This window comes from Loxodonta africana, chromosome 22 (assembly GCF_030014295.1).
Source record: "Loxodonta africana isolate mLoxAfr1 chromosome 22, mLoxAfr1.hap2, whole genome shotgun sequence".
NCBI lineage: Eukaryota > Metazoa > Chordata > Mammalia > Proboscidea > Elephantidae > Loxodonta > Loxodonta africana.
Genome location: NC_087363.1, coordinates 42,152,667 through 42,173,393, shown reverse-complemented (window position 1 = coordinate 42,173,393; position 20,727 = coordinate 42,152,667). Strand labels below are relative to the sequence as shown.

The 20,727-nt window shown below is 44.6% G+C and overlaps 1 protein-coding gene across 5 annotated transcripts in view; it reads left to right on the top strand.

Moving 5' to 3' along the window:
- The window catches only part of IRAK2 (interleukin 1 receptor associated kinase 2), a 94,328-nt gene that overhangs the window by 30,611 nt on the left and 42,990 nt on the right, over positions 1-20,727 (top strand). Inside the window, exon 1 of one of the 5 annotated variants that reach the window (XM_023547931.2) lies at positions 5,378-11,392. The exons of the other annotated variants lie outside the window; for them this stretch is intronic. Within the exon in view, the coding sequence (XP_023403699.1) occupies positions 11,389-11,392 (4 nt within the window). The 5' untranslated portion in view covers positions 5,378-11,388. Of the gene's footprint in view, positions 1-5,377; positions 11,393-20,727 lie in introns of those variants that run through there. 5 annotated transcript variants of the gene reach the window in all.

Sequence of the window (20,727 nt, the reverse complement as noted above, 5' to 3'; positions counted from 1 at the left end):
TCAAAGCTTTTTTCCCCTCCTAGGAAACCCTGGTGGCATAGTGGTTAAGTGCTACAGCTGCTAACCTTGAGGTCAGCAGTTTCAATCCGCCAGGCGCTCCTTGGGAACTCTATGGGGCAGTTCCACTCTGTCCTATAGGGTCGCTGTGAGTGGGAATCGACTCGACGGCACTTGGGTTTTAATTATAAAGCTTTACCATTAGTTAGAAGTTATTTTGCATTTACGTGCTTAAGATTGTTTAACTTGCTCAGCAGTCTGAGAACCTGACTTCTGCCCAGCACTTCCTAAAAAGCTCTATAAATAGATTTGAATAAGGGATTAAACATGTACAATCTAGATATTGAACATGCTAAGGATGATAAAGAGGCAAAAATATGACCATATTTTAAAGTAAGATTAAAATTTTAAATAAGTATTTTCTTCGACATGAAAAAATTATCTAATATCTTAATTAAAAAAAAAAAAAGAAAGCCTTCCGAATAGAATATTGCCTCATCTACTTGAAAAACACACCCTTCAGAAGTCCCTGGTGTGAAGTGGCTTCCTCAGAGAGTTACCTCTCTGGGTAATAGATTTCACGGTGGCCTTCTGAAGGTCGTGCCTGAACTGGAAGGCAGGATGGGGGATAGTCAGTCCCCTGGGGTCCATGTTGCTAACAGCCTCTTGAATCCTGCACTGGTCTCATTTTGTAAAGGATTGGGCCTGTGGATTTCTGTCAGTGCCTGGATATTTCCTCTGCCTTAGTTGCCAACCCCATTGTTATTTGATTTGTTAAAAATTAAATGTCAGGAGGAAAGTGGAAACCATTGCTTAGGGGGCACTGAGTTTCTGTTAATGGTGGTGGACTAATTTGGAAAGGGATAATGGTGGTGCGTGTACAATATGATGAATGTAATCAATGACACTGAACTGTACATGTCAAAATTGTTGCAGTGGGAAATGTTTTGCAGTATATAAAAATATTTTTATACATTAAAAAATTTTTTTAAATCAAAAATGTTATAAAAATTAGAATAAATTAGTACAGAAGGTTTAGAACAGGAAGCGACTACACATTCCTTGCCCCAGCAAACCTGCTTGCCAAGATCAACCGCTTACTCTTTTAGTTGGTTCTTGGTAGTTTCCTTATTGGCATTCTGGTTCACTGCTTTAACCCACAGCGGCTTAAACAAGACACATTTATTTTTCTCTCCTGATACGGTGACCGTTCCATGTGTCGAAGAGCAGGCTCTTTGCTTTTTTATTGCTCTGTCATCTTTTGACACGTGGCTTCCGACTCAAATCTAAGGTGGCTACTCTGTGCTGCCACACCTGCCTTCCAGCCACCAAGAAGGGAAAGAGAGGGAAAGAACAGGTGGGCATGTTCCTTTTTTTTAAAGGGCATGACCAGAAAGTTGCACACGGACTTCTGTTCACAGGCCATTGGCAAGAGCTTAGTCATATGATCACACCTAGTTGCAAGAGCTGCTGGGAAATGTACCCTTTGGCTGGGAGATAATGTCCACAACTAAAATGTCTATTACTCTTGAAGAGGAGAGGATAAATATTGGAGGGACAATTATCAGTCTCTGCCACAGCCTTCCCTTTTTGGCCACCCAAATATTCATATATACCTGTCTTCCCACTTATAAAATATACTCACCGTTTTCCTAAAATAGACAGTCTTCAAGTCCCAGCAGCTGAGTAGGATTCTAGCTCTATCAGCTCCTAAAGGCCCGGTACTTCTCAACCAAAGAAAAGTTATCTGTTCCCCTTAGCCCCAACACACCCAAAATTCAGAAGTGGAATTGAAGCAGAAGCCACAATAAAAACTCCCATTTGCGATAGGCAACAAATCTGGCTGAGCAGGAATTCTGAAAGTGCCCTTCCCTGTAAGGGGAGTAAGTTCTTTCCTTAGCCCATCTGGCAGGCCCTGGTTCTTCTTCAGTGGCTCTCAAGGTGTGTTCCTCAGACTCTGAAGCTGCAGCCTCACCCAGGAACTTGTTTGAAATCCAAATTCTTGGGCCTCAGCCCATCTACTGAATCAGGAACCCTGGGAGTGGGACCCAGCAATCTGTGTTTTAACGAGCCCTTCAGATGATTCTGACCTGATTGTTTAAGAACCACTGCTCTAATCTGTGGTTATCTGACTTCTGGGTGGGGAGGGGTGGTCCTTCCTTGTCTATTACCCCCTGTGGCCTCATCTGAATTGGAAACTGGAGCCAGTCTGCCCTTATTGAGGGCGCTACAGCTTTCACAGCCCATTTCCTGTTGGTATAGTTTGGGAGCCTGGGGGAAGCTTTAGGGGTTAAATAATCAGGAGCTTTTGCAGACCAGGCCTGTGGTTTCTTTTGCAATACTATTTTCTCAAAAAACTATAAGCTTCTGGTCTCTTGGTTTCTAATCAGTTCTACATGTGGTAACCACGGCCAAAGATTCCGTCTAGCAGTCTAGAAAGGTCTTTAGATCTTAACCCTGAAATGTTTGAGCTTTGATTTACTGGCCTCTGTGCTCAGCCTACCCTGCTTCTGCCCCTAATTTAATGTACTTTCCTTTGAGGCCACCTGAAAGAATAAGTTGGATGGGAAGTCCGAACTCTTGATTAGACATTGGTGCTCTCTGTGTCTGGCAGAGAAGCTCTCCTGAGGTTCAGTGGTGGCATGGAGGCAGGGGGAATATTGGGATGGTGATTGAGAAAGGTTAGGGCCACAGTCTTACCACTCAAAATGAGGAACTCACAGTCAAAGAGAGTCTTCCTTTTCAGCTCTGCTTTTGTATATGATCAAGCTCCACTGGAGTTCATTCTCTTTTGTTGCAGAGGTCATGTACACTAAACTTCAGAATATTTTCAGCTTTTCCTCTTAAGCTATAGGCTCTCTCAGTACATGATTGCCTTCCAAGGTATTGCAGGTGGCAGTTTTACTAAATTAAGAAGAGTCACCAGTTTTCTTGCCTGCAGTGTCTCTGTTCTTGCCACCTGCCTCCTGACTGCTAAGCCAGTGCCATGTAGTTTAGGTTTCATTAATACAATGCTCCACACCTGGCTACCAAATTCAGTATTAGTTATTCTACTGGTTTGGCTGCTATAAGAAAGCCCAAAATAACAGCAACTTAAACCAAAAGACTTTCTTTTAATTAGTAGTGTGAGTATAAGCAACCCAAGGCTGATACGGTGTATCCACAGAATCACGGCTTCAGGGTTTTTCTGTTTTATTATTCTGCTGCCTTTACCATGTGGCTTCCATTTTGTGGTCTAAGATACTTGCTTCAGCTCCTACAGCCAAGTCCACGTTCTAGCCAGCAGGAAGGGAAGGGCACTTTCATTTCCTTTCAAGGATATAACCTGGAAGGTACACATGTTACTTTTCTAAGTTCTATTGGATAGAACTTAGTCACATGGCCATGATTAGCTATAAGGGAGGCTGGAAAATATAGTTTCTAGCCAGGTAGCCATATATCTAGGTAAAACTTCTAATATGTCAGAAGACATGGAGAATGGGTATTTCCTACCACATTAGTACCATCTCTAGATAATATGCTTATCCTGCTATTTCCATATTTATCCACTTAAATATTATCCACTGACTTCTTGCTATGATAAATGAGGATTTAGCTTATATATATGCCTTCCCTTCTCCTTCCTTCCATCCCAAAAATCAGTTCCACCCCTGAGGGAGCAGGAGAACAGTAGGATGCAGACCCCAAATTCTCATAAAAAGACCAGACTTAATGGTCTGACTGAGACTAGAAGAATCCCGGTGGTCAAGGTCGCCAAACCTTCTGTTGGCCCAGGACAGCAACCATTCCCGAAGACAACTCATCAGACATAGAAGGGACTGGACAATGAGAGAGATGCTGATGAAGAGTGAGCTACTTGTATCAGGTGGACACTTGAGACTGTGTTGGCATCTCCTGTCTGGAGGGGAGATGGGAGGGTAGAGAGGGTTAGAAACTGGCAAAACGGTCAGGAAAGGAGGGACTGGAAGGAGGGAGTGGCCTGACTCATTAGGGGGAGAGTAAATGGGAGTATGTAGTAAGGTGTATATAAGCTTATATGTGACAGACTGACTTGATTTGTAAACTTTCACTTAAAGCACAATAAAAATTATTAAAAAAAAAAAAAACAAACAATTCCATTGCCGTAGAGTTGATTCTGACTCATAGCAACCATATAGGACAGAGCAGAACTGCCCCTTAGGGTTTCCAAGGCTGAAATCTTTATGACTACATCTGTGTAAGAAGACAATGGAGAAGCTCAATACCATCAGTCAGAAAAAGGCCAGGGACCCACTGCATAACAGACCATCAATTGCTCATATGCAAGTTCAAATTGAAGCTGAAGAAAATTAAAACAAGTCCATGAAAGCCAAAGTACGACCTTGAGTATATCCCAACCTGAAATTAGAGACCATCTCAAGAATAGATTTGATGCCTGAACAATAATGACTGAAGACCAGACGAGTTGTGAAATGGCATTAAGGACATCATACATGAAGCAAGCAAAAGGTCATTAACAAGACAGGAAAGAAAGAAAAGACCAAAATGGATGTCAGAAGAGACTCTGAAACTTGGCCTTGAACTTAGAGTAGCTAAAGTGAAAGGAAGAAATGATGAAGTAAAAGAGCTGAACAGAAGATTTCAAAGAGCAGCTCGAGGAGAGAAAGGAAAGTATTATAATGAAATGTGCAAAGACCTGGAGTTAGAAAATCAAAAGGGAGGAATACACTCAGCATTTCTGAAGCTGCAAGAACTGAAGAAAAAAATCAAGCATCAAGTTGCAATTGTGAAGTATTCTATGGGCAAAATATTGAATGACACATGAAGCTCCAAAAGAAGATGAAAGGAGTACACAGAGTCACTGTACCAAAAAGAATTGGTCGACATTCAACCATTTCAGGAGGTAGCATATGATCAAGAACTGGTAATATTAAAGGAAGAAGTCCAAGCCCCACTGAAAGTACTGGTGAAAAACAAGGTAATTATGAGCCCAAGAGACAGAAAGGGCCACATGAACTAGAGACTTACATCATCCTGAGACCAAAAGAACTAGATGGTGCCCGGTCACAACCGATAACTGTCCTGACAAGGAACACAACAGAGAGCCCCTGAGGGAGCAGGAGAACAGTGGGATGCAGACCCCAAATTCTCAAAAAAGACCAGACTTAATGGTCTGACTGAGACTAGGAGGACCCCGGTGGTCATGGTCCACAAACCTTCTGTTGGCCCAGGACAGGAGCCATTCCCGAAGCCAACTCGTCAGACATGGATTGGACTGGACAATGGGTTGGAGAGAGATGCTGATGAGGAGTGAGCTATTTGCATCAGGTGGACACTCGAGACTATATTGGCATCTCCTGTCTGGAGGGGAGATGGGAGGGTAGAGGGGGTTAGAAACTGGCAAAATGGTCACGAAAGGAGAGACTGGAAGGAGGGAGTGGGCTTACTCATTAGGGGGAGAGTAAATGGGAGTATGTAGTAAGGTGTGTATAAGTTTATATGTGAGAGACTGATTTGATTTGTAAACTTTCACTTAAAGCACAATAAAAATTATTTAAAAAAAAGAAAAAAAGCCTCCAGGAATTGACGAAATACTCATTGAGATGTTTCAAAAAGATGCAGTGCTGGAGGTACTCACTCATCTATGCCAAGAAATTTGGAAGACAGCGACCTGGCCAACCGACTGGAAGAGATCCATATTCCAGCCTATTTCAAAGAGAGGTGATTCAACAGAATGCAGAAATTATCAAACAGTATCATTAATATTACACGCAAATAAAATTATGCTAAAGATAATTCAAAATTGGTTGCAGCAGTACATTGACAGGGAAGTGCCAGATATTTGAGCTGGATTCAGAAGAGGACATGGAACAAGGGATATCATTGCTGATGTTAGATGGGTCTTGGCTGAAAGCAGAGAATACCAGAAAGATATTTACCTGTTTTATTGATTATGCAAAGGCATTGAACTGTGTGGATCATAACAAATTAATGGATAATATTGCGAAGAATGGGAATTCCAGAACACTTAAATTGTGCTCATGCAGAACCTGTACGTAGACCAAGAGGCAGTGGTTCATACAGAGCAAGGGGATACTGTATGGTTTAAAACCAGAAACGGCGTGTGTCAGGGTTATATCCATTCACCATACTTATTCGATGTATATGCTGAGCAAAGAATCCAAGAAGCTGGACTGTTTGAAGAAGAACATGGCATCGGGATTGGAGGAAGATTCATTACCAACCTGTGATACGCAGATGACAACCTTGCTTACTGAAAGTGAAGAGGATCTGAAGTACTTACTGATGAAGATCAGAGACCATAGCCTTCAGTTTGGATTATGCCTCAACATAAAGAAAACAGAAATCCTCACAACTGGACCAGTAAACAACATCATGATAAATGGAGAACATATTGAAGTTGTAAGGGATTTCATTTTATTTAGATCCACAATCAATGCCTATGGAAACAGTAGCCAAGAAATCAAATGACGTATCGCATTGGAGAAATCTGCCGCAAGACCTCTGTAAAGTGTTAAAAAAACAAAGATTTCACCCTGAGGACTAAGGTGTGCCTGACCCAAGCCATGGAGTTTTCAGTGGCCTCATGTGCATGTGAAAGCTGGACAATGAATAAGGAAGACTGAAGGCGAATTGATGTCTTTGAATTGTGGTGTTGGTGAAGAATATTGAATATACCACGGACTGCCGGAGGAACAAACAAATCTGTTTAGGAAGAACTATAGCCAGAATGCTCCTTAGAAGTGGGGCTAGTGAGACTTCGCCTCACTTGCTTTGGACATGTTGTCAGGAAGGACCAGTCCCTGGAGAAGGACATCATGCTTGGTAGAGTAGGGGGTCAGCAAAAAAGAGGAAGACCCTCAAAGAGATGGATTGACACAGTGGCTGCCACAACAGGCTGAAACATATCAACGATTGTGAGGATGGCACAGGACTGGGCAATGTTTTGTGCTGTTGTGTATGGGGTTGCTATGACTTGGAACCGACTCGATGACATCTTAGTTATCTAGTGCTGCTATAACTGAAATACCACAAGTGGATGGCTTTAACAAACAGAAGTTTATTCTCTCACAGTTTAGGAGGCTAGAATCTAAATTCAAGCTCGGGGGTGCAAGCTCTAGGGTAAGGCTTTCTATCTCTGTCAGCTCTGGGGGGAAGGTCCTTGTCTCCTTTTAATATCTGTGGGCCTGATGGTCCTTGGAAATCTCCATGTGTCTTGTCATCAATCTTTCCCTGGGTCAAGGAAGTTCTTAGCACAGGGACCCTAGCTCCTAAGGACAGCTCCACTCCTGGCTCTTCTTTCTTGGTGGTACTGAGTCTCCTCTCTCTCTGCTCACTTCTCTCTCCTTTTTATCTCTTATAAGATAAAACGTGATTCAGGCCATACCCCAGGGAAACTCCCCTTACATGGATCAGGGCTGTGTTCTGAATAAGGGTGGCGACTTAAGTAAGAGTGATGCATTCCACCCTAAATACCCTGGTGGTGCAGCGGTTAAGAACTCAGCTGCTAACCAAAAGGTTGAATCCACCAGCTGCTCCTAGGAAACACTATGGGGCAGTTCTAGTCTGTTTCATAGGGTCGCTATCAGTTGGAATCTACTGGACAGCAACAGGTTTGGTTTGGTTTGGTTTGATTTTATCCCACCCTAATCCTGGCTTATTAAAATAACAAATGCAACCTAATCCTCTTTTACATAACCTAATCGTGCCTCATTAACCACAGGCAGAGGTTGGGATTTACAACATATGACAAAATGAAGGATAATCACACAATACTTGGAATCATGGCCGAGCCTAGTTAATACATATTTTGGGGGGACACAATTAGATCCATGACATTCCACCCTTTGGCCCCCCAAAATTCATATCCTTGCTGCATGTAAAACACTCTCACTCCATCATATCATCCCAAACATTCTAAATCGACTCCCAGTCCAAATTCTATCCTGGGGCAAAATTCTTCTTCATCTGTGAATCTTGAATACAAATTATCTGTTTTCAAAGTACAATGGTATAACAGGCACAAAGTAGATACTGCCATTACAAATAGAAGAAATTCAAGGGAAAAAATGAATAACAGGTACCAAGCAAGTAAAAAATCCAACAGGACAATTTACATTGGTTCTCAAGGCTTGAAAATAATCCTCTCTTCTCTGAGACCACCTAGACAATAGCCCAGCCCTCCAGACTCAATGAGTGTTGGCCATGCTCTCTGGATTCTGGGTGGAAGTCCCTCAGCCTTGGGCTTTATCTTCACCTTCCAGGCCCCCTGGAACAGCAACTCTGCTCTCTTGGCTTTGGGTGGCCCCATTCTCTTAATAAGGAGGTCTGGTGGTACATTGGTTAAGCACTTGGCTGCTAACCAAAAGGTTGGCGGTTTGAACTCACCAGCTACTCTGTGGAAGAACGATGCGACAGTCTGCTCCCTTAAAGATTTACAGCCTTGGAAACCCTATGGTGCAATTCTCCTCTGTCCAATTGGGTCACTATAAGTGAAAATTGACTGGACGGCCATGGGTTTTTGGGTATTCTCCTAGTCCAGCTAAGTGGTGACCACACACCCTCAGCCCTAGCAGGCTCCATTCTTCTGCCCCTTGGGGATGGCAGCCCCGCCTCCTCATCTTTGGGCAGGGGATCTGGCTCTGTTGTGGATTGAATTATGTCCCTCAAAAATATGTGTCAACTTGCTTAGGCCACGATTCTCAGTATTGTGTGGTCATTCTCTATTTCATGGTTGATGTAATTTTCCTTTGTGTTGTAAACCCTAATCTCTGCCTATGGTTAATGACGCAAGATTGGGTTATTTAAAGAGGCTAGGGGTGGTATGTAATACCCTGACTCAGGTCACATCCCTGATCCAATCAAGGTAAAGGGAGTTTCCCTGGGGTGTGGCCTGCATCACCTTTTATGTTATAAGAGAAAGAAGGAAAGAGAAATGAGCAGAGAGTTAGGGACCTTATACTACCAAGAAAGTAGTGCTGGGAGCAGAGTGCATCCTTTGGACCTGAGGTTCCTGTGCAGAGAAGCTCCTAGACCAGGGGAAGATTGATGACAAGGACCCTCCTCTAGGGCTGACAGAGAAAGCCTTCCCCTGGAGCCGATGCCCTGAATTTGGACTACTAGCCTACTAGACTGTGAGAGAATAAACTTCTGTTTGTTGAAGCCATCCACTTGTGGTATTTCTGTTATAGCAGCACTAGATAACTAAGACAGGCCCCATCCCCCTGGCACTCATGAATGGCAGCCCCAAACTCAGGAACAGAGTTGGTGAAGATCTGACTCTTTGAAACCTAGGAGACTGTGGCCTTTAAAACCCCAGAAGCCATGGCTCTACCTTTTGAGACCCCAGAGGTCGTGGCCCTACCCTTTGAGACTGAGGCAGTTCTGATTCCTGTGCTTTTTGGCTCTTCAGCTTCTGCTTCCTTGTTCCTAGGCCTCCTCGGCCCCTCGGCCTCTCGAGACTGTGTGGCTATGATGCTGAATATGATGTGATCAACTTCCAAAAAACAGCCAGTGAAAACCCTATGGATCACAATGTTCCAATCCCATTGTGCATGGGATTGCTATGAGTCAGGAACCCATTTGACAATAGCTAACAACAACTTTTTTTTTTTAACAACAACTGTAAAAAAACTGTAACCTGTTGCCATCAAGTTGATTCCGACTCATAGCAACCCTATAGGACAGAGTAGAACTGCCCCGTAGGTTTGTAAGGAACAGCTGGTAGATTCGAGCTGCAGACCTTTTGGTTAGCAACCAAATTCTTTTTTTTTTTTTTATTTATAATTTTTAATTGTGCTTTAAGTGTAAGTCAGTCTCTCACACAAAAACTTATATACACCTTGCTACATACTCCCAATTACCCTCCCCCTAATGAGACAGCCCGCTCTCTCCCTCTACTCTCTTTTCATGTCCATTTCGCCAGCTTCTACTCCCTCTACCCTTTCATCTCCCCTCCAGGCAGGAGATGCCAACATAGTCTCAAGTGTCCACCTGATCCAAGAAGCTCACTCCTCACCACCATCCCTCTCCAACCCGTTGTCCAGTCCAATCCATGTCTGAAGAGTTTAACAGCCAAATTCTTAACCACTATGCCACCAGGGCTCTGCTAACAGTAACAAAGCTGATTAAATGCTGGCTTGGGAGCCGAGCTTATAGATGGGGGTGGGGGGCTGATGGCTCTACCTGGGAAGTAGAGGCTGGAAACTAGGTGTGCCTCACCTGTGAGGTTAAATTCTTCCTTGTTTCTCCCCACAGGGAGTTAGCTACACAGAAGCTAGACAAGAGAGTTATATTTATCCAATGCCTGTTATGTGCTGGGTGCTGGGAATTCAGCAGTGAAAACACAGACAAGGTCCCAGACTTTAAGAACTTGAAGGGAGGCAGATATTAATGAGCTTATCAGACAAATACACATAACCACTGCAGTGCTGATGCTTAAAGGAGAAGGGTAGGGAGGTAGGATGGGTAGTGTAGGTAGGTGAATGAGTGATGAGAGCATTCAATTTCATCGGGGGAAGTTTCCCCAAGGAAGAGAAACTTGAGCTTCCAACTCAAGTGAGGGATCCCACAGATGTTTCTAGGCAGAGGGAACAGCACGTGCAAAGGCCTGGTGGTGGGAAGGAGCAATGTTTGAAGACCTGGAGAGGCCACGGAGGTCTCAGCCAGAGAACAAGGGCGAGTGGAGTGGAGTGAGTCTGGAGAGGCAGCCAGGGGTCAGGCTTCCCAGGCCATGCAGCTGGGGTGAAGAGTTTGTTTTCAAACTGGGAACGAAGGGAAGATGTGAAGGGTTTTCACCTGGGAAGTGTTTTGTTGTCTTGGCCGCTGTGTGGAATGGGGCCTGTGGGCTCCAGGGGCCACCTGAGTGGGAAGGCAGGAAGCTGCAGGCATCTGAAGGGGCTTGGCACGGGACTGAGGTTTCACCTTCACATGTGCTGCCACCATCTTCTTAGTTTTCTTTTAAATTTTACAATTTTCATGCTGTTTCTTCTTGGTTGTGCAACCTCAATAATTTCTGACTTTCAGTTTGCCTTCTTCAGTGCATGTCACTTCCTTCCTGGAGCTGGTCTGTCATTGGGTGGGGATTTTTTGGCTGCTGCCTGCAATGAAAGAGAAGAGAATGAACTCTTTCTTTCCCAAAGAGGCCAAGCTGTTGTGCGGCCCAGCCAGGGCTCTCTTGGAAGCATTCCCAACGCCACTCCTTTCCAACCACTGGGGAAAAAACCTTGGGTAGAATTCAGGCCTGGGAGCCACTGGAGACTTGCTGGGAGCTGGCAGTGTGTTGGGCCAAGATGACCCCCTCATCCCAGGCTAGGAGTCAGGATATCTGGATTCTAGGAGTAACTTCTGTTTAGCACCTACTATGTCCCAGAAAGAAGCCCTGATGGTGCAATGGGTAAGTGCTTGGCTGCTAATCAAAAGGTCAGCAGTTTGAACCCACTAGCTCCACAGGGGAAAGATACTGCAGTCTGCTTCCATAAAGATTTACAGCCTTGGAAGCCCTACGGGGCAGTTCTATTCTGTCCTATGGGTTCGCTATGAGTCGGGATTGACTGTACGGCAATAAGTTTTTTATGTCCCGGGCAAGCATCTTACCTCACAGCTCTTGTTATCTTCATTTTATAGATGAGAACAATGAGGCTCAGAGATTAAGAAACTTGCCCAAGGTCACATAGCTAGTAAGTGATGGAGTTAGGATGGGAACTTGACAATACTTTCTTCAGTAGATCACTAGATAGCATCACGTTTCACTTTCACTCTCTGAAAAATGGGTGTAAACATCCCCCTGTCTCCTTTGCTTGTAAACTGGAAGGCTTCCAAAGACATAAGAGATAGTGTTTTTTGTTTTTTTAATTAGGTTAGTACTGCTTGACTCAGGACAGGTCACTTGACTTTCTGTCATGGATTCAATTGTGTCCCCCCCAAAATATCTGTCAACTTGGCTAGGTCGTGATTCGCAGTATTGTATGATTGTCTACCATTTTATCATCTGATGTGATTTCCTTATGTGTTGTAAATCCTTTCACTATAATGGACTAAGATGGATTAGCAGCAGTTACATTGATGAGACCTACAAAATTAGATAGTGTCTTAAACCAATCTGTTTTGAGATATAAAAGAGAGAAGCAAACAGAGAGACATGGGGACCTTATACCACCAAGAAAGTAGCACCGGAAGAAAAGCACATCCTTTGGACCCAGGGTTCCTGTACAGAGAAGCTCCTAGTCCTGGGGAAGATTGATGAGAAGGACCTTCCTCCAGAGCCCAGAGAGAGAGAACGCCTTCCCCTGGAGCTGATGCCCTGAAATGAGACTTTTAGTCTACTAGACTATGAGAAAGTACATTTCTCTTTGTTAAAGCCATCCACTTGGGGTATTTCTGTTATAGCAGCACTAGATGACTAAGACACTTTCCTTCTACTCATTAGTTATTGCACTGGAAAAAAACAAAGCTTTGATCACTATTGGTTTCTTGGGAATAGTGTGAGAAAGAAGAGAGGGGTATATACAAAGTATTTAAACCAGTCCCCCCCGCCCCCGCCCAATTTTTTAGGGAGGGAGAGTAATGGCTGGGATGAAAGGAACTGTAATTTAATGAGCTTCTGCTATGTGCTAAGCTGTTTCAACTAGGCTATTCTGGGTTACAAGTTTTGAACACATGCTCAGATTAGGCATTAATCAGGATAATGATCTGTTGCCATTGAGCCGATTCTGACTCAGTCGACCCCATGTGTGTCAGAGTAGAACTGTGCTCCATGGAGTTTTCAGTGGCTGGTTTTTCAGAAGTAGATCACCAGGCCTTTCTTCTGAGGTGCCTCTGAGTGGACTCAAAACTCCAACCTTTTGGTTAGAAGCCAAGTGTGTTAACCATTTGTGCTGCCCAAGCACTCCATTAATCAGAGTAGGCTATGTTGTGTTGGAGTAATGATAAATCCTGAAATATTAGTTGTTCAACACAACAAAGATTGATTTCTCACTCATGTAAAGTCCTGTATGGGTCAAGAGATCCCCTGGCTATCTATGTATGTCATCTGGGACACATGGCTTCCAAGGTCATTGTGGCTGGGGAAGAGAGGGATGGAAAGGATCACTACCTCTTAATTGCTTCGTCCAGGAAGTGACAGATATCATTTCCACTTAGAATCCATTGGCCAGAATCAGCCACATGGCTCTAGCCTAATCTCAAGGGAGGCTGGAATACGAGAGAGCAAATGGATATTTGGTGAGCACTGTCTCTGCTACAGGTAACCTCAGTTCAGAGGGGTTCATGATAAGGTTCTACCTGTCAAAAACTTAAATGCGCAGTGAAACATCAGAAATTAGTGTAACAGAATATATGTATTGTGAGCAGATACTATTCAAATCTTTGAATCGGGCAGCATCAACCCAACATCAACTGGAACATACAGGGAAGGCTCCCCAAAGGGAGAACAGTGAAAGTGGGTTATGTAGGTCATTGTTATGTTAATTTCTCAGGAGATAGCATCAGAGCACAGTGCAGGGTTTCAGGGTCTGTGGGTTACAGAGTCACCAAGGACATGCCATACGTTCTAAAACACGGTCAGATCCTAGAGTTCCTGCTTCTCGAAGCTGGCTATAAATAGATAATTTTCCAAAAGAACCCGATGCCTAAGGCAAAATGACCTCTGTTAAGCTGCTTACTAGGCTGTTGTTTGACTTGAAGGTGATTCCACACTGAAGGTTCAAAAGGACACCTAAGGATGAATGGCCTGGGTGGGATACCCCAATCCCACGAATCCAGAAATCTGGATTCCAGGGGAATCAAAGTGATTTTGTCATATCCAACCAAGGTCCCACATGGTCTAACTCTTGCCCAGCACTCTGACCTCATCTCTACTACTTCTTCTTCATTCTTTCAGCTCACCACTGGGGCCATCCTTCATTTGAGGACATACACCAAACTGATTTCTTCCTTGGGATCTTTGTATATGCTGTTCCTTCACTTGGACACAGGTCCCTCCCCATTTCCCTTGTGTTCTTCCCTTCCTAACCTTACTCATCCTTTGAATTTCTGCTTCAGTGGCCCTTCTTTACAGAGGCCTTCCCTGACCACCCTATATAAATATGTCTACTAGAGATCCTGCCTCAAGTTTGTATTCACCATAGAACTTCTTCCAGTTTATAATTAGATATTATTTAACTAACTTGATGTAAGATTCAGGTTTCTGGGTGGCACAAAGAGTTTGACCTCGACCAAAGGTTGGCGGTTCCAACCTACCCAGTGGCATTGTAGAAGAAAGGCCTGGTGATCTGCTTGTGTAAAGGTTACAGCCAAGAAAACCCTATGGAGCAGTTCTACTCCTCACACATGGGGTCGCCATGGGCTGGAATCGACTTGACAGCAATGGGTTTGTTTTTTTTTGGTTTGGTTTAATGTGAGGGTTACATCAGTTTTGATAGTGGATGGCGTCCCCAGTCCCTAACACAATAGATGGATGAATGAATGAATGGATGAATGAATGGAGAGGGCTGAGTCATTTCAGCAGCTGGCAGAGCACAAGTCCTCTGGAATACCAGAGATTGAGCAGTTAGGAAGACAGGTGACGCCCTCAGATTTGCCAAGTTTCAGATCTAGTTTGAGCTGGAGCTTTTGAGTGGTGTTTCATAGTGTGTGGTGGCCATGGATGCCCAGGCTAGCTGAGCCCAGGCTTTAGGAGGGAAAGGACAAAAGGACCCAGAGAGGTATTTTTGTCCCTGAGATGGCCAACTGGCACCAGGGACACTGACCGTGGCTGAATCACTTTCATTTGTTCTAGAAGGAATCTATTTTAGCCATATGAGTCAGTTTAAGAATAAAAACAAGTATATAAATATTACATCACCGTTTAACTGGATGGCCCTGAAGGATGGGAGGAATTTCCAGAATGTGCTCATGGAGGAAAAGCCTTCCAGCTTGAGTCCCCTCCCCTGCCACTGTATTAAATGTTCCCAAGGCCCAGCACGCAATCCTGTGATAATCAGATTCTCCCAACTACGGTGTATTTGTTAGCAAGTCTCCTTTAATCCTTTATATGGAGGGAAAACAAAAACCAAACTAAACCTGTTGCCATCGATGTGATTCTGAGTCATGGGGAAGGAAGCAAACAAAAATAACCAAACCCACTACCTCTGAGTTGATTTTGCGACCCTGTAGGACAGAGTAGAACTGCCCCATAGGATTTCTGAGCAGCGGCTAGTGGATTTGAGCTGCCAGCTTTTTCGTTAGCAGCCGAGTTCTTAATCATTGTGCCATCAGGGCTTCCTACGGAAGGAAATGGGGCATAAATAAACAAAATACAAATCAAACATCTCCTCTGGGTTTCACTTTCTTCAAGCATAAAACAGAAATGACAATTTGACCTTTTCCTCAAAACTGTTATCTGAGCTAAATGGGCCACGGGTGTGGGAAAGCACTTAGGACAAAGCCTGACCTATAGTCAGGGTTAACAACAACAACCGTAGTAATAATGATAGTTTGTATCTGTTGAGCACTTACTTTACTTGTAGTAGCTCATTTAATCCTCACAGCAACTCTGTGGGGAAGGGGTACAGTTACTAGCCTCATTTGTCAGGTGAGGAAGTGGAGGCTTAGAGAAGTTAGGCTACCAGTCCACCTGCCTGCAGAATACTAACAGCTTGAAGCCTGCTAGACTGCAGTGTGCTCTTCCTCTGGGTTCCATGGTGTAAGTGAGCCAGGTTATTGCAGAAAGTATGGGACATCTTGAGAATACAAAGCAGAGAGAAAGAAATTATCCCTGTCAGCCAACCCAGGTGAAATGTGCAGGGGGCTCAGGAACCACTTCTGCCCCACGGCTCTGTGTTCCCGGGGCCTGAAACTCAACCCTTGTCAACATCATCACTCTGGGTTAAACCAGTGGTTCTCCACTTCCCCTAGGGAGCCTTCAAAACCATCCAGGCTGATTTAATTGGTCTGAGGACTGACATGTCAACTCCTTAGCACCCATGGCCATGGAAGCTGTAGAAGTCTTGCTGTTCTCTTGGGCACTGGCATCCCTTTCCATCCGTGGAGGCCCTGGCAGAGAGCAGATCCCTATGCTGCCACCCTCCTATGTGTGAGGAGGCTGGCTATGAAAGGCCACAGGCAGGCAAAAATGGTTCCTCCCCCTCTCCTGCCCCCCATCTTAGTTATCTAGTGTTGCTGCAACAGAAAATACCACAAGTGGATGGCTTAGTAAACAAATTTATTTTCTCACAGTTTAGGAGGCTAAAAGCCTGAATTCAGGGCACCGGCTCTAGGGGAAGGCTTTCTCTCTCTGTGGGCTCTGGAGGAAGGTCCTTGTCTCTTCTGAGCTTTTGTTCCTCGGCTATCTTTATGAGGCTTAGTATTTCTCTTCTCCTGCCTCTGCTTGCTCCCTTTATCTCTTGTAAGAGATTGACTCAAGACACATCCTGCATTAATCCTGCCTCATTAACGTAACAGAAAACTCATTCCCAGGTGGGATTATAACCACATGCATAGAGGTTAGGATTTACAACACATATTTTTGGGGGTAAGGTGCAGTGAATTACTTAACATGGCCCTTCTGGCCATACATGGTTTTATAATTCCCACACAGTGATGGGGTGGGACCGTGCAAATAGGGTGGTTATAGCCCATCAAGGGGATTGAACAGTCTACTAATAATGCAAATAAGGTGCATAGAACCGCTTTGGGGCTGTGACCATGCAAATAAGGTGTATGGTACCTAACAAGGGGATTGGTCAGTTTTGTCATCCCACTAGCTTAAAAGAGAGCCAACCCCAGAGTAGAGGGGGGACCTTACTATTACCATGAAGAAGAGATGGTAATGGAGCACGTCCTTTGGATCCAGGGTCCCTGCACTAAGAACCTCCTAGACCCAGGAGCCAGAGAGAGGGAGAACTGTTAACACCGGAGATGGCACAAGGTAGTGAGACACAATGGCAGAGAAATGGTGGCAGCAGAACCAGGAGACTGGCATGAAACAGCACAATGGGCTTCCTAGCCCACAAAGCAAGGTATCTACAGTGGGCATGCCAACCCACAGAGTGAGAGAGCTGAGAGCCTTAGGGCAGGAGGAGCGGGGTGCCTCTGGGAACTTACTGGCAGAGCTTAAGAGCTTTGTAACACTTGTTTGAGGAGGGCAGAGGCCAGGCCAAGGGACCAAGGTGCCAAGAGAGAAAGAGGGTGAGAGCAAGAGAGAACGAGAGCGAGAGAGAGGGCGAAAGAGTCAGGTTGGCTAAGTGACAGTCAGGATACAACTCAGGATACGGTTCGAAAGCAAGTGCCCTTTCTACTGTATTATATCATCCCACCACACACACACGCGCACACACATACACACAAATTTCCTATAATCCTACACAGTTAATTTCTTCCCTAATTAGCTACTTCCCATGACCACCATCAACCTGCCAGGATAAGTTAGAAACAGTTTCTGAGGCTGAACATAATTAGTTATAAAATTATGTCATTTGGACCTGTTTATGTTCCTTGAAATTGCCATCGGCAGTTTGCAACCCCAGCTGCACATTAGAATCACCTGGGGAGATTTTTAAAACTATAGATGCCAGGCTCTGTCTCCAGAGATTTCGATTCAGTTGTCCCAGAGTGGGGCTCAGGCACTGGTATTTTTAAAAAGCTTCCCCTGTAGTTCTAATGTGTGCAGGCTGAGTTGAGAGCCATTAGAGCTGAGAAAAAAGTACAGCCGTGGAGCCGATTCTGACTCATAATAGCGACCCTGTAGAGCTGAGAACCCTCTCAGAAAGCTGGAACGTGAGAGAAAACTGATTAAAAGGGAACACTAAAGCTCTATGCACTTTGCTCATATTTTTGTTTTTTAATAATAGTTGTGGATCTCATGATCCTGCAGGATCAACTGTATGTGGGGAATTCTTTTGAGAACTTAATCCCAGAGAGGAAAGAGCGTGCGTGTCCTGGAAGCCCGAGGCTGCTCTGTCTATCAGTACCAAGAGTTACATAATCGATCTGATCCCCGCTCTTAGCCTTGACAGGAAGCTCCATGCGAGACTCAAGGCTTGCCACCACCCTTTTTCGTGAACCCTGTGGCTGCCGTGCCTCATCCTGCCTCTGGTGTTCTGTTTTTACTCAGTAGCATTCTGGGGTTCTCTCTCTGAAATAGTGAATGTTGTGCCTTTCGGCTCTCAGATCAGGTTTGAGGGAGTGGGGCAGAGGAGCCACAGCTTGTCGCCCCTCAGGCTTTGACGGTGGAAAGAGGCAAGAAGAGGCCTGCCCTGCCTCTCTCAACTCAGATCAAACACCAGCAACTCAAGAGTAGAAATGAAGGATTTTAATGTTTATAAATATTATTTATTGTCTGTCTCAAAAAAAAAAAAAAAGTAAAAATCCACAGCACGCTGTAACGGGGGTTTCACAGGAAATACACTTTTCATCAGATTGTCATTGTGGTCCTGACGTCGGGGGCTGTCAACTGACATCTGTGGTGGCTGTGGCCCCTGGGGTGACTAGGTACATCTTGTGTAGGAGGGTGGTGTCAGCCAAAATGTGCTGGTGGTGCTGGGCGCAGGCCATAGGACCCCTCCGCCCACATTTCCTCCGCCAGCCCCCATGGCTTGCGTGTGATCCCCATGCCGTTGTGTGTCACTGTGGAAATCCCAAGAAAAAATCTGGACTCTCCTCAGGATGAAGGCATAATGGAGCCTTTTATATTACCCGTGGATGGAGTCCACAGAGGTCAACCGCAAATGGGCTGGTGACCTCGATTTTCCTGCCAACCCTGTCTTGACAGAGAGGTAAAGATTTGTACTGAGAGGGAAACAGAAAGTCATCAGGAATAGGGTGCCGAGGTTGCATAGAACTGGGGCTAGCACCTCAAATGGGGAGAAGGGGCTTTTTCTATGGGGCCACAGGTAGTTCTGGGTGTAGGTAGGACCTTTGGGAAAAAGGTTTAACAGGGACATTTCCTCCTGTTCTGGGTGTGGGTTCTACAGAAAATACTGTTCGGGGTTCCCGCCCCCAGAAAGCCCGGCTGGCCCAGTGAAGAGAGCTCTCAGCCAGGCTTTGTTGGACTCACACAGAGGAGCCATCTCAGCCCTTTCGCTTCATAAGCAGATGTCAGGAGAACACTGTTGATACGGCCCTGTGAGGAAGACAGGATCTTTCCAGGCATCGGAGCTCCCGCCTGAGATGGTGTGGTGGGGAAGAGGACGACTCTAGTGGGCATGGGGTGCCCCTTCCCTCTGGTTGGCAGGGGCACAGTTTTCACCCTACACACCTTGTGGAGCCACACCTCTCATCAGTTCACAGATCAGCATTCACACTGCCATTGTTCCTGTTACCATGTTGTACAAGGGACTGTTTGTTCTCCTCCTAGGACTTGTGGAAGACAGTGGTGTTACTTAGGCAAAGATGAGTGACTCCATGAATGCTGCCAGCAGGGCTGTTGGAGAAGAACCCCCTTCTAGACCCGAGTTTTGGCCCAAGGGGCCTCGGCCTGATGGGAGGTGGGTGGGGGCGGTGTGGTCCATGAAACGCCCTTCTGAAGTAGTTGAGATCCCAGGTGGGGAGACATGACGTGGGTGTCCTCCGAGGGCCCTGCAGTGGGACGTGAATCCTGCCCACAGCGTTGGCCTTCCTGCCTTGGTTCTGGGTGGGGACCACAGCTCCTGCCTCAGTGCCCTTTCCCTTCCGTTTCTGCCTTCCTGAGTCCCAATTTCCTCATCTTAATACTTCCTAGGTGTGATGAGAATACTTGTCGTGAAAATAGCCAGTATGGGTCTTTGACAATAGTTGGTAAATAATAAAAGTGAGTTGGGTCTGAGCCTAGTGAAGGGCTGATGCACAGATTGTCCACTTACTCACCTGGGTTGGGTAGGTGGACAATCCGCCTTCAGGGAAATGCTGTGTTCTCTAATGTGGAAGAGTGTTCATTACTTTATCTTAGCTACCTTGCTTACTGATTTTTTTCTTAAAAAACATGCTTTATTATGTAAATAATACATGATCATTATTGAAGAATTGTATGATATGAATAAACCAAAAAATGAAACCCATATAAACTTACTGATAATCATGCTACCAGAAATAGACATTGTTAACATTTCGGTGTATATCCTTCAGGCTCTTTTTCTCTTCATAAATATATTTATATCTAAAATATTTTGTACATATTTTACAAAAAAAATGACAACATATCGATTATTCTCTTTCGTTGCCTACCTTTTCTAATCAACAATATAGTTAAACTTTTCCATGTCAGTAGATATGTACGTACATCTTTTTAATTACTATTAAAGTGAAAAAACTCACAAATTAAAAAAAAAATTGAAATGATTCTGAATTGTGTTAAATGAAAACTAACTCCCATCCTTCTCTCCTTATATTCAACATGTGGACTATTTAAGAGCTAACCAAAAAAAAATTATTTTGTTGTACTTGAGGTGAAAATTTACAGCTCAAGTTAATCTCTCATACAAAATTTTATACACATATTGTCATGTGATGCTAGTTGCAATCCCTGCAATGTGACAGCACACTCCACCTTTCCACCCCAGGTTTCCCAAGTCCATCCAGCCAGCTCCTGTCTGTTCCTGCCTTCTCACCCTGCCTCTGGACAGGAGCTGCGCATTTGGTCTTGTGAAGATAACCAAAAAAAAAAAAAATTTTCTTTTTATTGTGCTTTAAGTGAAAGTTTACAATTCAAGTCAGTTTCTAATACAAAAACTTACACACACATTGTTATGTGACCCTAGTTGCTCTCCCTATAATATG